The following is a 23,442-nucleotide window of genomic DNA, read 5'->3' as shown; positions in this document are numbered from 1 at the left end:
AATATACACATACACACTAAATGCAAAATTGATTTTATTAACATAACAGGTTATACATATTAGTAATTTTATTATCATTTAGAGCTATTCTACTTGTCCCATTATTTTTAAGTCGTCTGCTTTGACAAATTCACACCCAGTACTTTGAACTATGTCTACAAGTTCAACACCATCAGCAATTTCAACTAAAGTCAATCCATTCTCGGGATCCACGTCGAATACACACTGAAAATTAATTTTATCATTTTAAATATTTAACAAATATTAAATAACAATATAAATTACCTTCTCTGTGATAATTTTGTCTATACATCGACTACCAGTTAATGGAAGAGTACAACTAGACATAATTTTTGGATGACCATCTTTTGTTGTATGTTCCATGACCACTATGACTTTGGTACGTGGAGCTGACACAAGGTCCATGGCACCACCCATACCTTTTACTAATTTTCCCTGGTTAAAAATAAATTATTTCAAGTAAATCAAGAAATATATAAGTAATATTGAATATTTACCGGTATCATCCAGTTAGCCAAATCCCCATATTGAGACACTTCCATTGCACCCAATACAGTTAGATCCAAATGACCTCTAATTTATAACACAAAAAAATTAAAAAAAAAAAAAACAATTATATCCTATAGAAAATCATAATTCATAGCTCCAGCATAGTTACCCTCTTATCATTGCAAAACTTTCTTCGCTACCAAAAAAACTGCTACCAGGTATGACGGTTACCGTTTCTTTACCAGCATTTATTAAGTCGGGATCAACACTTTTTTTGGATGAAGGATATGGACCAAGGCCGATAATACCATTTTCACTTTGTAACATTACATGGACACCCTCGGGGATGTAATTACTAGCTAACATCGGCATGCCTATGCCCAAATTAACTGTTTAAACTATTCGTTAAGGGTATTTAATTATTAAGCCATTTAAACCTATAGTATTGATAGTAAAACTACACTTTATAAAGGCAAGTGGGTTAACATAAAAGTATAATTTAAAATAATATATAATCGTCAAACAAAAGGATACTATACATGCCATTTTTGAATTCAAGAGCTACACGCTTAACAATTGTTTCTCTTAATTGAGCTGCAGGTGAATTAACTAACATGGAAATTGATTCATCAGACTTTTTGGACAAAGTTGTTTTCTAAATGTTTAACAGTTCTTTTATTATTCAATGTATTTAATTTATATTAGATGAATATTTTACTTCAATTTTTTTAACGTAATCTTTGCCCAGCACAATTCTATCAACATATATTCCTGGAACATGAACTTGATCAGGGTCAATAGAACCATTTTCAACAATTTCTTCAACTTCTACAATTGTAGTTTTCCCAGCTGCACACATGACTGAATTAAAGTTTCGAGCTGATTTACTACCAAAATTAAAATTATTAATACAAATGTCAACACAATTTTTTTGTTAGTATTATTACTTAAACACAAGATTTCCTTCGTGGTCAGCTTTTTGTGCTTTAATGATTGCATAATCAGCAGTAATTGCCCTTTCCAAAACATAAGTCTTATTGTCAAACACTTGAGTTTCTCGAACATCACTGGCGATTTCCACACTTTGGTGGTTATCATTGGCTTCATTGTTCTCATTATCTTCAGCTGATTCTTTATGCAATGCATACTTTAGCGGAATACCACCTTCTTCCACAAGTGTACCTACGGCAGTTGGAGTATAAAATGCTGGTATTCCTGCACCTCCAGCACGTATACGTTCAGCTAGTGTTCCCTAAAAATGAGATTTTAGAATCATATGGAGCTAGCGTACAATATGAAACTAATTAATATTATTAATCTACAAACTTGAGGAGTAAGTTCAACTGTAAGTTCTCCATTTAGATATTGCTGAACAAATTCAGAATTTTCACCCACATATGAACCAATTACTTTAGATATTTTCTTTTGTTTTAATAACTTTCCCAGGCCAAAATTATCTATACCTGCATTATTACTTATTACTGTCAAGTCTTTTATATCTTCTCGTTCTACTAAACCATCAATTAGTTTTTCAGGGATACCACAAAGACCAAAACCTTTAATTATAAAAAAAATAAAAAATTAACATATTTCATTGTTATAATTTATTTTTCATGATTCCTAATGAATTATAGAACATGTTAAAAACAATTTGAATTTGAATCAGTAAGAAATACAACTATACTATGTTAATTTTAAAACATTATGAGTCTAATTTATTGGTTTAAATTTTTGTTTCATTTGAAAACAATATTCATTTATTCTAAAAATATTACAAAGAATTTTAATATATTATAATACTATATATGTTAATAGTCTTATTACTAACATGCAAGTCCAACATTAAAATAATTCTGTAAAATATATTGTTTCTGATACATTTTTATGACACACTAACTATTTTAATGTGAGATAAAATAGAAAACTTAAAAACTACATTTAACAACTTAGTTAAATAAATCAATATTATTGATTATAAGAATATTTTTAAAATAAAAAATACATTAAATAAATGTATACATAAAAATCTGTCATTTATTATATATATTGTTAATTTAATTAAATAATAATTTACTCTAACGTCATTAATAGAGTATATTATAACTAAACTATTAAATAATATTCATCATTTAACTAACCACCAAATAGAATTGAACTGCCAGGTTTAATATCCTCTAAGGCATGGCTGACAGATGTATAAATTTTTTGTTTTTTTAGACTAACATTGACACTAAAGTTTGACACCTAAAAAATACATTTATTAAGTTTAGAACAAAATACACTTCTAATCGTCTCACCTGAAACACGACAACAAGATTTCTTGCCGTTGGTCTAAAACGACGATTTTTATTTAGTAAAAACATGATATATTATTATATATTATTATATTATTTATGTGTGTTACAAAAGATTAAACATAAGTGGTCTCGTACACTTGTTATCTCGGTTTTAAATAATTTTTCACTCAATATAAAAAAGATATTAAAGTTTGAACTCTAATTTTTTTATCGTTATGTTATCAGAATGTAGACTTTTTATAATCGGGTTTGCGTTATCAACTTACTATTCTGTGCGCAGGTATACAATATGGTTTTTGGTGATTCAAACTTCAATTTTCAAGCAACTCACGTGTTGTAGATGATTAAATGGTTTTATCTATTTTGTGCTTGTAAATTACAAGAAGTCCGTTTTAAGTTATAACTTTTAAATAAACTGAAAAATTGGAAGAATTAGTTGTGGTTGATTGTGAACTGTAGTCTCTAAACTGTATCGTACTATTCGTACTTCATTGTTCTGTTAAAAATCAGTTAACACGTTGATTCAGATAGTCAAATGTATTAAAAATGACATCGTGTTTAGATAATACTGAAGACATGAATGGCATTAACAATGATGAAGAAATAAGTCGATTATCTGCCGAGATAGCACTTTTAAAAGTTGAATTGAATAAAAAAACTGCATTATTGAAAAAAAAACAGGTACCTAATAAATATCAAAAGGTCATACAATATAAAGTGCTTTCCAAACTTGTAATTTCAAGTTCCGAGATTTAAGTTAATGAAACTAATAAAAGTTTGATTATATTATAATATGATTATGTATACTGTCATAGTGAATAATATTGAAAATACAAAAATATTGCAAAGCTTCCCAAAATTCAATCAAATAATTGTTTTACACTAAATTGCGATTTTGTTTTTTTATCAATTTGGATATTTATTTATGCCTTAAAAATAGAAGAAAGTATGAAAAATTAAATAATTGAATTTGAATAATGTAAGGTACAGCTCCAAAAAAATAAAAATATAGCTTCTACTTAGAATTATTCTAAAAAAAATTTGACAATTTTTAAAATAGTTCATCTATAGTTCAGTATTAACTTTCTAACTATTTATTGAATAATTTTTTTTTATTTGCAATTTTTTTTTTAATTATTTATAAGTAGGTACAAATATTTTTTTTAAATATTTATTTTTGTATTTTATGCCAAATGTACTTAAAAATAAGTACTGTTATAAATTATAATATTTTAATACTTGAAATATTTGTATACTTGCAAGTTTTCATATTTTTGTGCCTATGAAAACATTTTTACTGTAATATTATTAAGGTATCTGGTATACCTTATAAAATCTTAAAACTTTAAAATATTTTATTTCAAATAGGTATGCGTTTTAAATTTTATATAAGTCTTAATGTAAATAGTATATTATTGAACATTGTTGTTTATTATTTATATGCAATTAATATGTACTTTACATTTTTTAATATTTCAGAAGCATTGCTTGACTAAACTTGATATTAACCGTTATAGCAGACAGATGATTTTACCAGAAATTGGTGTTGAAGGTAAAAACATTTTTGTTTATTTACTTTTATGATTATTAAAATTATTAATTTTTAATTAGGACAAAAAAAATTAAAAACGTCAAGTGTTCTTATAATTGGAGTTGGTGGTCTAGGATGTCCATCATCAATGTATTTAGCAAGTGCTGGTGTGGGTACAATTGGATTAGTTGACTATGATGAAGTTGAACTTAGTAATTTGCATAGACAGTTGTTGCATGCTCAGTGCAATGTTGGTATGCGAAAAGTTGATTCTGGAAAACTGTCATTAAATCGGTTTGTAGTGTTTGTACTTTAATGTTATTTATTACCTAAAAAATTGTTTATACAAACATTCATCTTATTACTACTTTTATTATTTTTAAATAATGGTTATCTGTAACATTTTCAGTATGAATGAAGATGTTAACATTATTGTCCATGACGTTCAATTGGACGGTCATAACTCATTGGACATTTTTAAACAGTATGATGTAATTATAGATGCTAGTGATAATTTAGTTACTCGATATATAATTAATGATACTTGTGTAAAAGCTGGTAAGCCTTTAGTCTCAGGATCAGCTATACATTGTGATGGACAACTAACCGTTTATAACTACAAAGGATCCGTATGCTTTAGATGTTTACATCCAAAACCACAATCCCCTGAAACTGTAGGGAATTGTGCTTCAGCAGGTGTTTTAGGACCAGGTAACAATTTATAATTAGTTATTTTTGTCCTTGTATAGATATGTACAAAACATTTACACTAATTATTATTTACAGTTCCTGGCGTTATTGGGGTTCTGCAAGCAATGGAAACTATCAAAATTATTATTGATCATCCAAATGTATTACACAACAGTTTACTGTTATATGATGGGGGAGATTGTGAGTTCAAGAAAATTAAATTAACAAATGTAAAACGAAGTGGATGTATATGCACTAAAAACCCAGAAGATATAACAATAAATATGGATTATGAAGAGTTTTGTGGATCAAAAGCAAATGATAAAGTAAATATAATATGCATAAGATTTTTGATATATTAATTGATTGGTTGTTTATTTTATTAGTTTAAAGTGCTTAATTTGCTGAAAGAAAATGAACGCATAACAGTTTTAGATTTAATTGAATTGGTATCTAAAAAACAACCATTTTTGATGATAGATGTACGTAAAAAAGTAGAATATGACATGTGTCATTTACCTTTTTCAATAAATATTCAGCTAAATGATTTGAAAAATAAAGATACTCGTTCTAAGTTGATTAAAGATATCAATTCATTTGGTAACATAACACCAAACTGTAAGTAAAATTGACATAGATTAATAATTTTGTTAGGTACATTTTCAGACAAAAATACTTGTAATATTACAATATTAATATTGTACATATATTTTTTTACAGTAATTACTATTTGTCGTCGAGGCAACGACTCTCAAAGAGCAGTAGATGAGTTAAGAAAATACACTGAGATAACAAACAATGTTAAATGGATAAAAGATGTTGTAGGAGGATTATATGAATGGAGTATGCAAGTAGACAACGATTTTCCAATGTATTAAAAATAAAATATTGTTGATAAACTATATTGTAACTACTATAATATTGTTACATGGCAATTATTTTGATAATAAAAAGGTCCATTTGAATTTTACTCTTGAGCTAAATATGTTTATTTGGTTTTATTGTAAATAGTGAATATCTGATTGTAATCGTAATCGTTCTGCAGCTTGTTCTGCAGTCAAATCTCTTTGGCATTGAGCCAATAACTCAAATCTAAACATATACATATGAGTATAATTGATTAATGATCAATCATCTTTAAAAATAAATATTATAATGTTATTTACCCAGATATGAATTTTTTCACTGTTGCTGAACGTAACAATGGTGGCAAATAAATTCCATGGAATACCCAATGGTCACTATTTTCACAATTTGGTCCAGTTGGTGCACCTAACAATATATTGGTAATAAAGTTAGTATAATTATTTATAAGCTTAATTTTTGTAGTTATATTTTACATACCATGCCAACCCATTGAATATGGAAATGATGTTTTGAACATGTTATCATATTTTATTGTCAAGATTTTCATTACCGATGCCAAAGTTGTTTTTTCGTGTTCTGTAATTTCATTCATCCTTTTTATGTGTCTCTTAGGTAATACCATAGTCTCATATGGCCATATAGCCCAAAATGGCACCAAAACAACCCAGTGTTGATTTTCAGTAACAATTCTTATCTATTTAACAGTATATGTTTTTAAAAGTAATTTCTCTAAAAAATTAATATAAGTATATTTAAATAATTATCCTTGGTAGGTACATAGCACTCTACTTTCTACCAGTACTTGATAATAAATACAAATAAATAGTAATACATTTTAATTATTTTTAAAAAAATCACAAAATATTTCTAAGTACCTAACACAATAACAAAAACTTTGCTCTTTTTATTTTTAGTTTCATAAACAAAAAATACTTTAATTTTTTTCCAATCTAACTAATTAATTTATTGATTAAAAAATATTACCTAATTCAAAAAAAGTTATTGACTGGGACAAACAATGGTATATTATATGGTTGCCATATGTCTTGGTATACCTGGACATGTCACCAGTTTATAACTTCGGTCCCGGTCGTCCCATTAGACTCTCCCAAAGTCCCTGTTAAGACTTAACCGATAAGTGTAAGTAAAAAAAGGTACCAAAAATTATAAATTATATTTTTAAATTTATATTCTAAATTCAATAATAAAATGATGTGTGAAAATGTCAGAAAAATATAAATTATAAATAATTAATCAAATATTTTAATATAATCATTAATTTATTTTTAATCTATTTCTATAATAATTCATACTTAAACATAAAATTCAAAAAGTGCTGTAAAATAAGTATGTAACCATGACACCATGTAATACTGAATTAACTAAATTTAATGCTATTATTATTAATTTCTATATAATACACATATATTACATTGTGTTGTACATTTTATAATTTAAAAGAAGGTTGTTGAAATTATTTGTAAAAAAAAAAAAAAAACAATGTCCCAGTCAATACTTAAACTTTTATGGTAACCCTATATATCATGTAAAGAAGTTATATAGTCATAGACAGTGTTTTACTTAGAGGGCTGTATAAATAGAATAAGTGCCTTAAATGTTACTCATTTTAAGAGAGACTAATAAAAGATACATATTTATTTTCTTTAAGTATAAATTTTACGTGTAATTTATAAAAATAAATATTTTTCTTAATTTTAAAATATTAATTATTATTATATTTCAGAGTTGATATTTGTTGTACACTTGTATTTATATTGTTATATGAGTTTAACAATGCATGTTAAATAGGGACTCCAAATCATATTTTTCCACCAAAGATAGTTATCATGGCATTGGTCATAGAAATGTATTCTATAGGCTATAGTGTTACACTATAGTATATAATAACCTTAAAAGAGGCTTTGATCAAATGATGCTTTCTTCAGCACAAAGATTGTATAATATTTAATATTTCATACTTTTGCTTTCAATTCCCGATCAACATAATCCATCAGCATTGGTCTTCCATATTTTTCCAAGTATTCTCTCTGATGAATATCTTTTATACGTGGTTCATTTGGTAAAAACGAACAAGCCCATATTTGGCAATGAGGATGATGATTAGAACAACCCATCATAGTACCTTTATTTTCAAAAATTTGCACCCAAGTATAGGTTTTTCCTAGTTCTTCTAATTGCTGTATCCAACTGTAAAAAAAAATATAGTAAAAATGAACAACATAATGTTAAATGTATATAATGTACTACAAATTGTACCTTGAAATCACATTTACTATATCATTTATTGACATGAGAGCAATAGTTACATTGGATTTAGGATAAAAACACATAACACGGCATGTCCCTTTAACTCCTTCAATTTGAAACAAAGGATCATCACTTTGGGGAGGTGATGGTGTATCCTCTAACATGGCAGGAAAGTCATTTGTAAAAACATATGTGGACTTATAATCTGGAGTTAACTAAAAGTATTTTAAATTATAATATTATAGATTAAAATATTATATGTTTTTATACTAACAATACCACTACTCCTGACTACACCAGGACATAGTGGATTGGTAGGATCAAATTCTGGACCCATGTCGCTGTGCACAGTTTCTGTTTGTCCATCCCAAGGTCTTTTCATTCGGTGAGGAGAAACCAAAATCCATTCTCCTTTTAATGGATTGTACCTTTTATGCGGATGTTCTAAATTAAAATTTTAAGATATAATTTAAAAACTAAAAAAGGATAATTCTGTTTACTGTACAATAAATATGTGTAAGTATCACCAAATAAATCAACTACTCATTTTGTTTTTTTAACTTGTAATATGCGTTTAATTATAAATTTATAATTTATAAATAATTTGAAGAAAATATTTTTATTATTGAATATTCAAAAAAACTTAAATGTTTGTACTAATTTTTTTTTTTAGTTAAATTTGACTTATTTTAAACTTCATGTTATGATATAACCATTTCTATAGATTTTATTAAATATATGGGGATTTTATATACTTCTTGACCTTGATAAATATTTTGTTTATAATTAACAACTATTAGGTAGTTGCTTGTTGTATTTTAAAAAGTTTATAAAATGATGTATTACATCATATTTTTTATCATACTAAGTAAAATAATCAAATTTATAAAAGAAAATCATCATAAAGATCTTTTCGAACTTTTATTCAACATTTATAATTAAACACTTCTCATGAAGTTATAAATAAGAAATATATTATAAGGTTATCTTTATATGACCTTTTCTTATAATAGAAAACCAATGTACTAAACATTACAACCACTTAAATAGTATAATAAAATGATATTTTAACTTTGGTTATTTCACCAACTATAATTTATGAATATTATTGAAAAATTTAAATTTAGTCATGTTATTATCTTATAAAATAACTTTTTTATTTAGTCCTACATCAAGTTATTATTATTATAGAACTAAAATTTTGCATAAAAATAAACTGTAGACAATAAAGCACTTAGATATTAAGAAGATGCTTACAATCTAAGTCTATTTTAATTTTGAATAATTTTTTTTAAGATAATAGTATTAGGTTAAATATGTTTATTAAAACATTAAAAAATAATTTAGTTATTGTCACAAGTGGTTTTATTTAATTTTGTTAAGTATACAGCTATACAAATTATAAACACCAAATTTCAATCCTAGTATACTTTATTAAAGTAATTTATGATTTTTTAAATAAGCTTAAAATAATATTTGCTGTAGGTTTTAACATACATATTTACATAATTCATTCACTAGACAATAGGTTAAATAACTTCAATAAACTATCTGAAATATAATATAACAATTATACAAATATATAATTGTTAACTTAATTCATTTTAAATAAAAGCTTTGTAAGAAAAAATTTTTAAAATGTTTACACACCCATCTATAATAAATGAATAAATTAAATGAAATTGTGATGAAATAATTACCAGATGCATTGAACTCCATGATGTGTCTTAAATTTATTTTTTGTTGAATGTATCAAATAAATATGATTTGTCTTATAAAAAGATATACTTGAGAACAAATCAACAATTATTCAACTGACGTATTAAGGCTTACACATTTTTAAAGATAAGATAACACAATGATATAGCTAATTATCAATTCATAAATAACATTCATCTTAAGATATGAAAAAAAAAAATATAGATCATTAAAAAATATATATTATGTGTAAATAATTAATTATATAAAAATAGTATAATAAATAATCAACAGTTAATTGGGTATTTTTATATTTTATTTTCTCCAATATTGAGCAAATTTGTGTAACTGTTCAACAAGTACTGCCATCACAGCAGTAACAGATACATCCAATAGATTTTGGAAATAATGAACAGCTTCTTCATCGCCCAAGTCCAATCTGAATTTGTCTTGAACTTTATTAACAGTCTTATCTGGTTCTAGTGCAATATCTGGTACACTGGCATCTACCATTAACGAGAAAAGATTTAGTATAAGATTAGCATGGCGCCTCAAGTGTAAAAATGCAGTATAACATAATTTTCTGAATTCATGATAATGTTCACTGTTAACACCACCCATTGCTTCAACCATTTCTTTGCTTAATTTCATAGGTGGAGGCAATGGTTTAGGATCTCTACCCAATATGTATCCAAAATCTATATGAAACAGTTTACCCGTTGAAGTCAATAATAAATTATCAAAATGACGATCACCGACTCCCAGTAAATATGTAATAACACAGTAACCAGCACAACTTTTTATATAATTCTCCATAATATCAGAAGATATTCCAAAGGGTGCATTCTCATTTGGATGGGTTTTACGGAAATAATTTTGTATTGAACCTTCTGTTGCTAATATTTCAGCAACAGGTAGTGAATTTACAAACTGCACAAAACCGTGTCGTGTGCTTGTTGCTAACACTCTGTATGGAGTAAGTTTTAAATCTAAGTTTTCACTTCTTAAAAGTTTATCCATAAGTGTGATAATCTGTAATATGAGTTGATCTTGTCGCAAATCATCACCATGTTTAAAAATAGCTACATACTCTTTGTTGTCTTGTACCATAAATGTGAGTCTTGAAGGCATTAAAGCAGACTTGAAAAGGACTGCTTTCTCAGGAACTATCCCGGTAATATGTATACTCGGGTCAAGTGGTAAATGTAAAGGTTCAAAAGACATAAAACTAAATTTAGTATCAGTTTCACCTAATAATGCTTGGAGCTTATCGGTTTTCTTTTTACGGTTGCCACTTTCCCTGGCAACAGTTTTGATTATTTTTACCAAACGATCAATAAAGTTTTGTTGACGGGTCAACATTCCATGTATTCGTTGACATTCTGGACTACCATTATACAAAGTCATCAGAAATGTTTTCATAACACTTAAATACATGTTACGAACACGTATATCTTGTTTAATAGTGGAGTCTTGATCTTCACATTCAATCATCAAATACCAATAAAAATAATTAGCTAAACTGAAGTTTTTACTTGCCCTATGAATCAAAAACCGCGCCAAGTCCATATCTTCAGGCTTACACATTTCAAAATGATTAATTGTACAAGCAATGTTACTGTCACTGCTGTCTTTTAAACTTAGTCCAGATATTGACTCCGTAAGACTATCGGTTACAGGATATTTATCTTCCATTAACTTTAAGCTATTGTTGATGTGTTCAAAGTTTTCATACTTAAGAGCTTGAACCAGCTGCAATAAATACAACAGTAAATCTTCATCAGTTGCTTGTTGCAATCGTTCTACAGCATATTTGCGTACTGAAGAATGTTTGAATGCTGGACTTAATAAACGCAATGAGTCGTCTACATCCATTGGAGCCCATTGATACATCATATCTAATGCTTGCATAGCCTCTCCATGCAATTTCCAGTTTACACATTCTAGAAATTTTGTTAGAGCTTTTTTTTGATTACAAAGATAAAATCTATACTTCCATATAAGATCTTGTTCCTCAGTTGTTAATATTTTTGTTGGTGGATAACCAACAATAGTGTTTAACATATCTCTTATTGTTGCAGTTGGTTTTGCATCCTTGTCTGATATTCCGCTTCTTAAACTTCTGGCAAGTTTATGATGTTTACTTTCTACTAAATTTTCCTGCATCACTTCAGCATCTGGTACAGTAACTATATCTGGATTAACTCTAAATGGATATATTTCATCACCGTCTTGTTCATAATGCACAACACTATAGACAGTAGCATTTGATATAATTTCTGGAAATTCTATCATTAAATAAGGATAATTGGAGGTCTTTTTTTCTTTTTCATTGATAAGTTCAATCTCTCTAAATGTTAACCTGTCCAACCAGTCAACTTCGGGAATATTGCCATTCCTATGCTGTTTGGCCAATTTAGCAAGAGATTGCATACGATTAGTGTCTGACAAACACTTTCCCGGTGTAGAAGATATGTTACCATCAGCTTCTCTATCAGGCCATACTCTAAGGTCAATCATACCTTGTCGAAAAACACCGTGTTTGCCAAACAATGATATAGATGTACCACCAACTGCAGTCATAGAAGCTGGTCCAGCACAGTCATACACTGTCAGCGTTAATAATGCATTTCTTGGCAGATCACTAAACTGGATCGGTAATACAACCCATTCATTCCAGCTCCAGCGGTTAGTAAAATGTTTGTAAGAAGTCGAAACTGGCAAACTAAGTGGTTTACCGTCGCTGTATACTTGGCAGTATACTACCAGATCAGAAATTTGCTTTTGGTATAAACCAGAAAACTTTTTCATTGGATCATTAAGTATTTTTTCATAATCAATGTTGTGCTTGATACCTTCAAGGGTTCCAATTTTTATCTGAACATTTGTCTCTAATGAACAACTATACACATAGTTAAAAGTGCTATTCAGATTATTACTCATCTTTGCTGTTTTGATATCCAATATGAAATACCTAATAGTTTTAAAATAAATGATCACTTACATCATTTATAGATCCTATTGTTTGTAAACAACAAATTTAAATACCCACGCTCTTTATAAAAATAAAATTAACATAATTTACGACTTTGGTATTTCAACATAACACTACAGTTACCTTCACAATTCACACCACAGTTAGAGTATTTCAATATTAAAAGACTATTTATCTCTTAACTTTTTCCCATGGTACTAAAAAGTTAAATAACTAAGCAGTAAACATTTAATTTAAATATCAATATTAGAACTTGCAAATAAACTTAAGATAAAATGGTTATCAGTTATCATCACAGATATTATCTAAATATTCTGTAGTTACTAGTAAGTCATTATGGGACTTATAAACTAAGTTCAAGCATTTAATTTTTTTTCTATGATTCAGAATGTTTTGACTTAAGTTTTAGCTTGTTTGTAGTTAAGCCTATGATTAAAAATATTTCGAAAAACAGTAGTAACTACTAACTACTAATTTCTATATTATAGAAATCTGTGGTAAATGTTGAGGATAAAAATTTGATAGTATTATCTCACTGTTACCACCTTTGAGATTAAAATCAAGAAAAGTAACCATATGACCATAATATTATAATATTGATATCACAGCAGCTTTTGACATCATATTATTTTTTTTATTATTCCCGTAACACTTTACAATATTCATTATTTTTCTTAGTTGTTTGTTTTTCGTTTATTACTCTCGTCTACAGGTGATTTACTTTTATTGTTTTGCTGTGATTTTGACTTGTACGTTAATTGTGCGTTAACAGATTGATTGGTATAGCAATCATGAGCTTTTCACCATCAACGCAGCCAAACGTTACCAAGCCAGATTGGCTTAGTCGAATCGAAAATATGAAAGTCAACCGTAAAGACATGAACAAACTTATTATGAACTACTTAGTGTCTGGTATGTGTAAACAATTACTTTTTGTTCACTTGTACATCTTAAAAATGTATGCAAATCGTGTTAAATATTGTAGAAGGATTCAAAGAAGCAGCAGAAAAATTTGAACAAGAAGCTGGTATTAGTTCTCCCCTCAAGTTAAATACCTTGGGAGATCGGATTAAAGTGATAGAGTCTGTACAGTCTGGAAAAATGCAAGAAGCTATTACACTAATCAATCAATTATATCCTGGTCTACTTGATGACGATCGTGATTTATATTTTCATTTACAGGTTAATTGTTTTTCATTACGTTGTTCAATACCTATCATCTTGTTTTAATTCAATTAGATTGTGTCTATTTTTATAATGATTTGCATTTTGTCTAATTAGAACAATAAGTACCTGCTTATCATTTGTTTAACTGTTGAGACTAAAAATCTATTTTGTTTTATTATAAAACTGATCAGTATACCTATTGTATAATTTAATTTTTTTTTTGACATAATATTTTATAGTTTTTAAGTATTTCGTAAGTCTATTAAAAGTTTAAATTGATCTGGTCGTAAAATAATTAATGCAGCAATATTTTTTATGAGGAAACTTTTTTGTAAATAAATAATCTTATTTGTGAATGAGGGGTGGAGGATATGACTTATTTAAAGATAACACATGTAAAAAAAAAAAAACTACATAAAGTCAACAAGTTAGTTTAGTCACAAAAAATCAACTAAATATCAGAAGTAATTAAAACATATAATATCATATTTAGATGTATAATTATAAATTATTAAAATTACAGATATTAAATTTATACTTCTATATTACACATTTCTAATTTTTTTTTATGATTTATGTATACCTGTAACTATGTCTCAATTTAAAAAAATAATAGTAATATTTTATTTTATTTGTTTATATTTATTTTGAAGCAACTGCATCTGATTGAACTTATCAAAGAAGGTAATATTGAAGAAGCTCTTGTATTTGCCCAAGCTAAACTATCAGAAGTTGGAGAAGGAAATCCTACTATACTTACAGAACTAGAAAGAACACTTGCATTATTAGCATTCGAAGAACCTCAAAAGAGTCCATTTGCTGATCTTCTTCAGACTACACATAGACAAAAAGTAACATGTGATATTATAAAATTTTATATAAAATTAAATGTTTTCTTATTATATTTAACAGGTGTCTAGCGAGCTGAATGCAGCTATTTTGAGATTTCACAATCAACCAACAATTACACCAAAACTTTACAATCTTATGAAGCTAATAATGTGGGCACAAGATGAGTTGGACAGGAAAAAAGTAAAATTTCCTCATATGACCGATTTTGGTTCAGCTACATTGGAACCTCCTAAATGACGCACAATTAACGAGTACGACGACGTGTGTTGTGACTCTTTTTGGCTGTTTGAACATAAGGATTAAATTTTGAATATTGTTTTTTTTTTTTTTAATATTAATTATTCATAACTACTTTCCTAATATTATTATATACATCTTTAGATATGAAGCATTATTATAAACAAGTTAAGAAAAACTATACATTTAAATTTATTTCTCGGATTTTGTTAGCCAACAAAGTTTTTAAATGTAATTATTAAGTAATTATTAAGTTATTAGAATACTCAGATTTATTCAATATTATTTGTATATTATGTGACATTTTACCAAAAAAATGTATTGTATAGTTTCATTTATTAATAATGTTTTTTAATTCAAAATTTATATATAATCTATAATATTAGTAAGAAAGTGGCTTCTTATGAATTATATGTTTTTTTGGTGGCATACTGAAATGGATAATATTACATCAATTTCCCAATTAAGTTCATGAAGTGTATTAGTGCGATATACCGTGAAATTTTGAAGGTGATAGGGATGATTTCAGACACAATTTGGTTCTAGAACAATTATTCGCATAGCTATATCCATAGTATTGTAGTCTAAGTTCATGATAAACGTTCACATTGTCAGTAGGCAGTGAATCAATATGTATTTGGTATTATGGTATCCAAATCTTTAATAACCTTCTGCATAACTTTCGACCCAAATTCAATAGCTATTCCTTTTAGAAATAACAAAAATAAAAAAAGGTAGCCAGTAGATCAAATTTTATTTCTCTTATCTATTTTTAGATTATCTTCTAAATAGTTAAAATATACTAAAAAGTAATATTTTAATAATGAAAATAATAATATTTATCTTTAAAACAAATATTAAAACTTTAACATTTGTGTAAAACAAATTGTTCATTAAACAAAAACATTTTACAAAGTGTAGCATTTTTGTGTAGAAAAAGCTAGGTTTTTTTTTATAATTTAATTGAATTTGCTAACAACTGTAGGCGCTTTTACAATTGTGTATGATTCCTATTTTCCAACAGCTCGATGCCTGCACATAAAGTGATGTCTGTCGAACTTTTTTATTTGCAAATGCTAATAATAAAATATTTTCTTATAGTTCCTACTTCCTAATCATTTTTGTAATGTTTATCAAAAAACTATATTTTACATATACATACACAAATATATTCTTGACGCATAACAGAAATGCTATTAAATATTCATATTAGGTGTATGCTACACAAATTAATTGTATTTTTATAAAAGTATAATTGTAGTTTTATTCTAGCATTATTTACACTTTCAAGAAATTAAGCTAATTCTAGTCTTTAGACGACTTTGTTAAAGTTAAGTTCATTCAAAGGGCATGTGGTATAGAGTGATTGATGACTGTTATTGAAATCGTAATTAAAAAAAAAATATGTATCAGTTAAATCAATAATAATTAACAATTACGAAACTAATGTTTAATAACCGATTTATGATAAATTAGGCAATTATAACAAATTTACCGAATGGACGTTTGAAAGGTCACAATTCAGTAACTACGGATATATAATAAAATTTTATTTGAAATATCGCGGTATGAAAGTGGAAATTCTGTGATGACTCGGATCAGTCGGAACTCGGATTAAGACCATAATATTATTACTACAGTACGTCTTGTTGTCTGTCTCTGTCCACACTGTATACAAAGAAAATAATTTTATGAATTATTAACCATACACCGGTTATTCGGTATATGAACACTGTTTTGTTTTTTGTTTTTATCCAACGTCTAATGATAACGTTGTGATTCGCTTGATAACAATGTTTGGATTTGGAAGTGTGAACACGAAGCACCAAATGGTAAATACCAACTATAGGTACACAATAGTATAACATTTCAAATTTTAAATTTGAACGCTTGGTTCGTATCTAGCTAATATTTGAGACTTTCATTTGTTAGCTAATAGCTTAGGCTAAAGAACACTGTTTTATTTTTGTGTCTGTACACAATTTTATTCTTATGCGTCTGTGAAACTGTATTGTCTGTATTGCCATTGAATCATGTCAAAACGACTGTCGAATGAAATCGAGATTTCCGCCAAAGGTGTGTATTTGTTTGAATAGAATTCTACGTCATAAAATACAAATTTATTATTATTTTTTTTCTCCCAAGATGGAGTTGAGAAAGAAAAACAACAACCAGACAAGAAACCTAAATTATCTTTTGGAATGATGAAAAAAACTCTTCCGGCAAAATCCGGCATCAAGATAACTCTTAACAGCCCTGCCACTGTAAGTATAATTATTAATGTGAAACATTAGAGAAATAAATAATGTTATGAGATTATTATTTCAATACATGTTTTGACAATTCAATGTGTGCTTTTAGAAAGAACCACCTATTCTACCAAAACCAGCATCAAAGTCTGTCGCTGCAGTATTTGGTGATGTCAGCGATGAGGAACCTGAAGAAATGCCCAAAGAAGCTAGAATGCGTATGAGAAATATTGGTAGGGATACTCCGACGTCAGCCGGACCCAATTCATTTGGCAAGACTAAGCACGGTTTTTGCAATACTGGCAAACTTATGGAAAAGACACTTAAAGAGGCTACAAACGCACTAATTGATGATAAAAAATAATCATTATTTTTTTTCACAGTTACTGTGAATGTTGTATTTACATTTTTTGCACAGAATTAGTTTTAAATATTAATTAAGATAACCATGACTGTGTATTTATAAATAATTATTGAGAGGATATTTATCCCTTAGTCCAATCAATTGACCCTTTTTTATTCATGAACTGTAAAGTGTATAAAATATACAAGCAATAAATATAACATTTAATGTTAATATAAAATTTTTATATTTTGTTTTTTTAATGACATTAATACAGTTTACATAAGTAAACGTAACAATCCTAGTTATACAAACTATTTTTATTCTCTGCATTTTATGTAATGTGCTTTTCTATTAAACATTTAAAGCCAATTGAAAGTATTGAAAGAACTAGATATTTACTGTTCCTATTAATAAATTACTTTAGAGCCATATACAAATTTATTTCCATCACCATAACTTAAATGATTATTTTTTAATTAATACTAACTACTTAAAGTATTTTTTTTTCTTAATATTAAGTTAATAACCATATTAATACATTCAATAATTAACTCAGTTGATTTATATTGATATGAAATGCTAAAAACACTCATTTGGTTTAAAATATTGCTTTTAAAAATAATCTAACCATCTAAATTTATTGTATGAACTTTTTATTCAGTGTAATTAAATAAACAATGCATAACTCTTACTTATGCCGAAGTAAATATCTAAATATCCAACTATAAACTACATCAAATCTCAAAAACTTTTTGTACAATATTTGAAAAAAAAATAGTAATAAATGAATAAGTATTTTTGTAGAAGATAATTTTTTATTTAAAAACCTAATTCACATCAGATAAAAGTACTTAAGGAGCTTTAAATTGAATAACTCAAATAAGTTATAGAAACAACTTATTGAGTGAAAAAAAGGTAATTGCCAGTTTTTTAGATATAGATAGGATTTTACACTGCTGATTTCATTAAAAAAAAATGTTTGACTATAATAAAATAAATGCAAACCAAAAATGGTTAGGAAACCTACTAGAATAGGATTCTGTAGAAAAATGTTAGCATGAGATGCCATTAGGGAATGGTGTTTTATATTTTGTACCATTTAATTCAAATTTTGAGTATAGAACAATTAATATATGTGCATATCTACTCGTTTTCAGTAATAATGAACAATTATGCAAACTAAAGCAGTATTATAAATAAATGCACTACCTATTTAGTTAATTAATAAAAATATAAAATAATAGGCAACCATATTTGAATATAGATTCAACAATTTTCATTGCTTTTTTAATTAGAAATATATATCTTTTTACCTTAAAAATTGATAACCATTTTTATAACAATGTAAGTTTTAATTTGTTACTTTAAATAGATGTTTTATCAATTGAAATTTCCTTTGCAACATGTCATATAGTCAATTCAATTTGTTTAATAAAAGATTAAAATAATTGTATTTTTTCAATTGTTTAGAGTTCTGCTAGTAGCAATGTAACTTTTATTATTATAGATATGATGGAATGAATTTAATCTTAAACAAAAAAATAAATACCATTTCCATCATTATAATAAAAATTAGCATAATTTATTAATGATTTAACCAATAGATTAATTCAAAACATTTTTTAGTTAATTATATACAACTTAGAGATTATTTTAAATCATTAGTTTAGTAAAACAAACATAAATTAAAAGGGCATTTGAGCCATATATTATGTGCTGTATCTGTCTTACAAGCACACATGTTACATGATAGCAATTCATTTTGTAAGTTTTAATTTAGGGGTTTTGACCTATTCACAATACTATCTAGGATCTAGTATGTGACTATTGAATTTAAAATCATATTATAAGAAATTAGGTAGTTTTATCACATAAAAATTTTAAAAATAAAAAAAAAAAACTTAAGAGAAGTATTTCTGTAAAATTTGATAAATTGGTTATAAAAATATATTAAAATAGGTAATAAGAATCTAATGATTTATAAATATCATATGAACACAAACTTACCAATAAGATAGTCAAAATCTTTGTGGTAATCATTGTATAGCTTTAAAGGAAGGTTAAGGTAACATAAATACAATCTTTTATTTTTGTCAGAATCAAAATGTATTTTTATATCTTAAATGAAGGTATAATATAATTTTGTATCCCCAAAATACGATGAGAATTACGGTTTTCTTTGAGGTTGTCCTCCTTGACGATTGTTATCCTGTAACACAAAACATAAATTCTAAGTGCCTGATAAACATAAATACATTAGTGCAAAGTAAGTATTCTTGAGTAGTAGTATAATTCTAAAATGTCTGAAATGTTTCAAACAATATCATTATGATTTTAATAATGTTTTATAAGAAAATTATAAATGAAGACTATTAAATGATGGGAAAACATTAAGGGTCGTTCTTACAGTGTCCAGTTAAACCTAACAAGTAGAATTTTATCGATAAACACATAAGAATTTCTGCCGGATAGCGTTATCAGACACAGTTTGGACATTGTAAGAACGGCCCTTAGATGAAAAATTAATGAGCAATTCTAAGTTAATCTTACCCCGCGTGGGAAGTTACGGCTTGGTGGTGTCCTGATGCGACGGTCAGCCTTCGATCTGTTCCTGACCACTTTGGAATGGATGGCGCAAGAAACACAGTAGTGCAATTTAGCATATAATTTCGGCAATTGGTATGCTACAAATAAAATAAACTAATTAGTGGAAGTTGAAGTATTTTAGATTTTTGTACATCAACTGTATGATACATACATGTATATACACTAGCATCAGTTATATCACGGACAGCGGCAGCTTCAACAATATTACGAATAACAAACTTCTTGATTGCCTTGTCTTTAGGTACGCAGCGTGCGCAATTGGTACAACGCACTGGCTTGACGTGACCACGGCCGTGTTTTGATCTTCCTCCATTACGGCGCTTGCGAGTCTAAAGAACGTAACAATACTTAAAACGAGTTGTAACTAGATAAATTAATAATAAAACAATCAACACTATGGCACGTTATATAAAAGAACACATGGACATCTAAGTCATTAAATTATTCGTATTATATTCACGATACAACCGAACATTTATATAAGCCAATGTTAAAATTTAACAAGTGTTAAATTGTAATAATTTTATTTAAATTTACTTACCATTTTGATGTCGATTTAAGGAAGAAAACTTCAAAGACAAACGAAAAACGAAATCCGAACGTAACTAGCCAACATAAAAGGACTAGAAATCAAATGGACGACTTAACTCATAACCTCACAATAAGTGAGAATTGGCTGATTTGGTAGCGATGGATTACATATTTCATGGAAGAAAAAATCATTTGAAAATATTGTGTTTTTAATCGATAATCAAAATTATTTTTACATAATAATGTTCCGTAAATATGGTTGGCCTGTATTTGGCGCTGTAGACGACTAGACGAGTTTGAGTCCCAAAATATGATAAAAAATTCAAATTTCAAATCATTAAGATTCTTCATTTTGTGTGGGTTGTCTACGATATTTCCTAATTGCATTTCTGATGTAGTCACCTACAATCCAAAACTGTTGATATTAATAGATTAATAGATATTATTATTGTTTCGTATTTCGTCTCTAATGCAATTTAAGGTGTGGATAAATATTCGCATTTTTGCAAAATTGTGAGTACCTACTATATTGTATTTTATATTATATTGAATATTCGTCATTTAATTTGTTGTTGCCGTATTCGTTTTTTAACAAAATTTTGTTATGATAGTTTTAAAGTTTAAATAACACTCTAAATAGTTTAGGTATGTGTTTTTTTATTGTATAGTCAGATAGTCTGGAAAACTATATTAAATTATTAGTTATAATTTAGTTAAATTATTACATTTATGCGGATTATTAGTTTTTATCTATACTGCCCAATGTAAATTTTTTATGAAGTAGTTCTATTTGGTTTCAAATACTAAGACTATTCATAATACAATTTCATCATAAAATATAGGTTAAAATCATAAATAAATACTTCGACATCATCTTTATAGTATTAGCATCCTGATTTACATTTTGGAATAGTAACTATGATAAAGATTTCTGTCACAATGCTTTATACTTCATGTTATTTGAGACATACATACACGTAATGAGTGGGTGCTGCAATTTCTGTTTCAAGCAACATTTTTAGTTTTTACTAATAAACTATCAAAAAGTGCGATTTTATTTTTTAAATTGTTGGAAAAAATAAAAGAATTTACATAATAAAATGTCCCAAAATTGCCTATCTAACGCGCCGTTATAAATGCATTTTTGTTATTAATAATATTATAAGATACTTATAATACCGAGGAGTGAGGAATATTTGAATTTTGATTTCACTCTATTTATTTATACTGTAAATGTTATTATTATTTTTTTTTATATATATAAATATACTCAATGAAATACAATTTTTTATTTGTTTATGTATTAAAAATCAAATTATTTTGTGCTTAATTGATATATTTAATAAAACAATTATTATAATTTTAGTACGTCGATTTTTGACATCAACGAGGAATCGAAATAATTAAATATTTTGATTACCTATTTTGGTGCAAATTTTAAATACTTTTTTCAAATACTTACGTAGGTGTAAATTACAAACTCTTGTTTGGCCAATGATAAATAGTGAATTTTTTTCTATTAAAATTTGGTTTTTGATTTTTACCCGTGGATTTGTCAAGTAATAAGTTTAATTATTGATTTAATATCATGAGAAATTATTAAAAAAATGCTTTGGTTTGTTAATTTTTACGATATTTTCAATTGAAAAGTTTCTGTTTGCTTAATGGCAGACGGAAATAAAATGGTGAATTTTCATTATCATATTTTCAGATTTATATATGTACATGCTTGAAAACGGCAATAAAAATCTGGTTACATTACTAATAAATTTATCATAAGAAAAGCGTATTGTACTCAATTTTAGAAAAATATGAAGGATCTATGTATTGTAATAAAAGTGGAGAAAAATACTCCTTATACTTAGTATGAGTTAGCATATTATTAATGGAACATTTTCAATTAATCGAAAATTTTCAATTTTTTATTTAAGGAATTTATGCATTTCTTGAATACCAATAATTTTTAAAATGTATTGACGGATTTATGTGAATTAATATTAGTGTGTAGGTTAAATTTATTTTGCATGTAAATGCGGTAAAATTGTTATATATTGAGATTTATTTAAAAAAAAAGTGAAATACAGATTTTTAGGACCATTCATTTAAATGTTTTTTGTAAAAAAAAAAATTAACATTATGAATGACACATAATGTTAAAGTAGTCTGCAATTGTAGTACACTTCACATACTCATATAATTAAATATTGATTTCATAAAAATATTTTATCATTAAAAGAAAAATTTTATTTATTTATTTTATTTTTTCTATCTTTGTGAATTTGAAATATATTAATATTGTACGTTGATGTAAATATTTTTGTTAATTATGAGTATTTTCTATACATTTTTATTGCACTGTTTTTTATTTTTTAGTCTTTCGTATTCTATAGAATGTGATCTGATATTTTTCCAAAAAATAAAATAAAATTATTAACTATAATTTTATAATCACATATTTTGTTGTGCATTGTAAAATTGTAAATCACATTTTTATCTATAATATTATCCTAACCCTAGTTCCTATAAAATATAAATATAACTAATTTAACTCATTAGGGACCTTTAAATAGTATAGTATGTTAATAAGAAAATCATGT

General features: G+C 26.7%; 7 protein-coding genes across 7 annotated transcripts; 3 read left to right on the top strand and 4 right to left on the bottom strand.

The window, feature by feature from the left end:
* Nucleotides 1–17: 17 nt before the first annotated feature.
* Nucleotides 18–3,004, bottom strand: LOC114123454 (succinyl-CoA:3-ketoacid-coenzyme A transferase, mitochondrial). The gene is made up of 10 exons (XM_027986443.2): nucleotides 2,808–3,004; nucleotides 2,649–2,754; nucleotides 1,837–2,066; nucleotides 1,458–1,762; nucleotides 1,229–1,397; nucleotides 1,045–1,165; nucleotides 680–899; nucleotides 519–594; nucleotides 286–456; nucleotides 18–225 (listed from the first exon to the last, which is right to left on the bottom strand). The coding sequence occupies exons 1-10, from the start codon at nucleotides 2,871–2,873 to the stop codon at nucleotides 85–87; spliced, it is 1,605 nt and encodes a 534-aa protein (XP_027842244.1). The 5' UTR covers nucleotides 2,874–3,004; the 3' UTR covers nucleotides 18–84.
* Nucleotides 3,005–3,110: 106 nt separating this feature from the next.
* On the top strand, nucleotides 3,111–5,998 carry LOC114123455 (adenylyltransferase and sulfurtransferase MOCS3). The gene is made up of 7 exons (XM_027986444.2): nucleotides 3,111–3,488; nucleotides 4,287–4,359; nucleotides 4,419–4,632; nucleotides 4,748–5,049; nucleotides 5,125–5,354; nucleotides 5,415–5,646; nucleotides 5,749–5,998. The coding sequence occupies exons 1-7, from the start codon at nucleotides 3,354–3,356 to the stop codon at nucleotides 5,904–5,906; spliced, it is 1,344 nt and encodes a 447-aa protein (XP_027842245.1). The 5' UTR covers nucleotides 3,111–3,353; the 3' UTR covers nucleotides 5,907–5,998.
* LOC114123456 (probable galactose-1-phosphate uridylyltransferase) lies at nucleotides 5,915–10,022 on the bottom strand. Its single transcript, XM_027986445.2, has 7 exons — nucleotides 9,864–10,022; nucleotides 8,438–8,607; nucleotides 8,173–8,378; nucleotides 7,875–8,103; nucleotides 6,373–6,589; nucleotides 6,195–6,300; nucleotides 5,915–6,120 (listed from the first exon to the last, which is right to left on the bottom strand). Exons 1-7 carry the CDS (start codon nucleotides 9,880–9,882, stop codon nucleotides 6,027–6,029), a joined length of 1,041 nt encoding a protein of 346 aa, XP_027842246.1. The 5' UTR covers nucleotides 9,883–10,022; the 3' UTR covers nucleotides 5,915–6,026.
* A 63-nt stretch (nucleotides 10,023–10,085) lies between these two features.
* Nucleotides 10,086–12,973, bottom strand: LOC114123453 (phosphatidylinositol 3-kinase catalytic subunit type 3). Its single transcript, XM_027986442.2, has one exon. The coding sequence runs from the start codon at nucleotides 12,802–12,804 to the stop codon at nucleotides 10,177–10,179; it is 2,628 nt and encodes an 875-aa protein (XP_027842243.1). The 5' UTR covers nucleotides 12,805–12,973; the 3' UTR covers nucleotides 10,086–10,176.
* Nucleotides 12,974–13,481: 508 nt separating this feature from the next.
* Nucleotides 13,482–15,457, top strand: LOC114123457 (glucose-induced degradation protein 8 homolog). The gene is made up of 4 exons (XM_027986446.2): nucleotides 13,482–13,768; nucleotides 13,842–14,038; nucleotides 14,677–14,874; nucleotides 14,936–15,457. Exons 1-4 carry the CDS (start codon nucleotides 13,648–13,650, stop codon nucleotides 15,110–15,112), a joined length of 693 nt encoding a protein of 230 aa, XP_027842247.1. The 5' UTR covers nucleotides 13,482–13,647; the 3' UTR covers nucleotides 15,113–15,457.
* A 1,442-nt stretch (nucleotides 15,458–16,899) lies between these two features.
* On the top strand, nucleotides 16,900–17,951 carry LOC114123440 (PEST proteolytic signal-containing nuclear protein-like). Its single transcript, XM_027986414.2, has 3 exons — nucleotides 16,900–17,188; nucleotides 17,258–17,376; nucleotides 17,474–17,951. Exons 1-3 carry the CDS (start codon nucleotides 17,146–17,148, stop codon nucleotides 17,723–17,725), a joined length of 414 nt encoding a protein of 137 aa, XP_027842215.1. The 5' UTR covers nucleotides 16,900–17,145; the 3' UTR covers nucleotides 17,726–17,951.
* A 1,838-nt stretch (nucleotides 17,952–19,789) lies between these two features.
* LOC114123485 (40S ribosomal protein S26) lies at nucleotides 19,790–21,017 on the bottom strand. Its single transcript, XM_027986493.2, has 4 exons — nucleotides 20,856–21,017; nucleotides 20,466–20,643; nucleotides 20,258–20,391; nucleotides 19,790–19,916 (listed from the first exon to the last, which is right to left on the bottom strand). The coding sequence occupies exons 1-4, from the start codon at nucleotides 20,856–20,858 to the stop codon at nucleotides 19,875–19,877; spliced, it is 357 nt and encodes a 118-aa protein (XP_027842294.1). The 5' UTR covers nucleotides 20,859–21,017; the 3' UTR covers nucleotides 19,790–19,874.
* Between the last annotated feature and the right edge of the window lie 2,425 nt (nucleotides 21,018–23,442).

The sequence above is a fragment of the Aphis gossypii genome, chromosome 3, assembly GCF_020184175.1.
Source record: "Aphis gossypii isolate Hap1 chromosome 3, ASM2018417v2, whole genome shotgun sequence".
Classification (NCBI taxonomy): Eukaryota; Metazoa; Arthropoda; class Insecta; order Hemiptera; family Aphididae; genus Aphis; species Aphis gossypii.
Note: the sequence above shows the minus strand (reverse complement) of the source record. Positions and strands in the feature narration are given on the sequence as shown.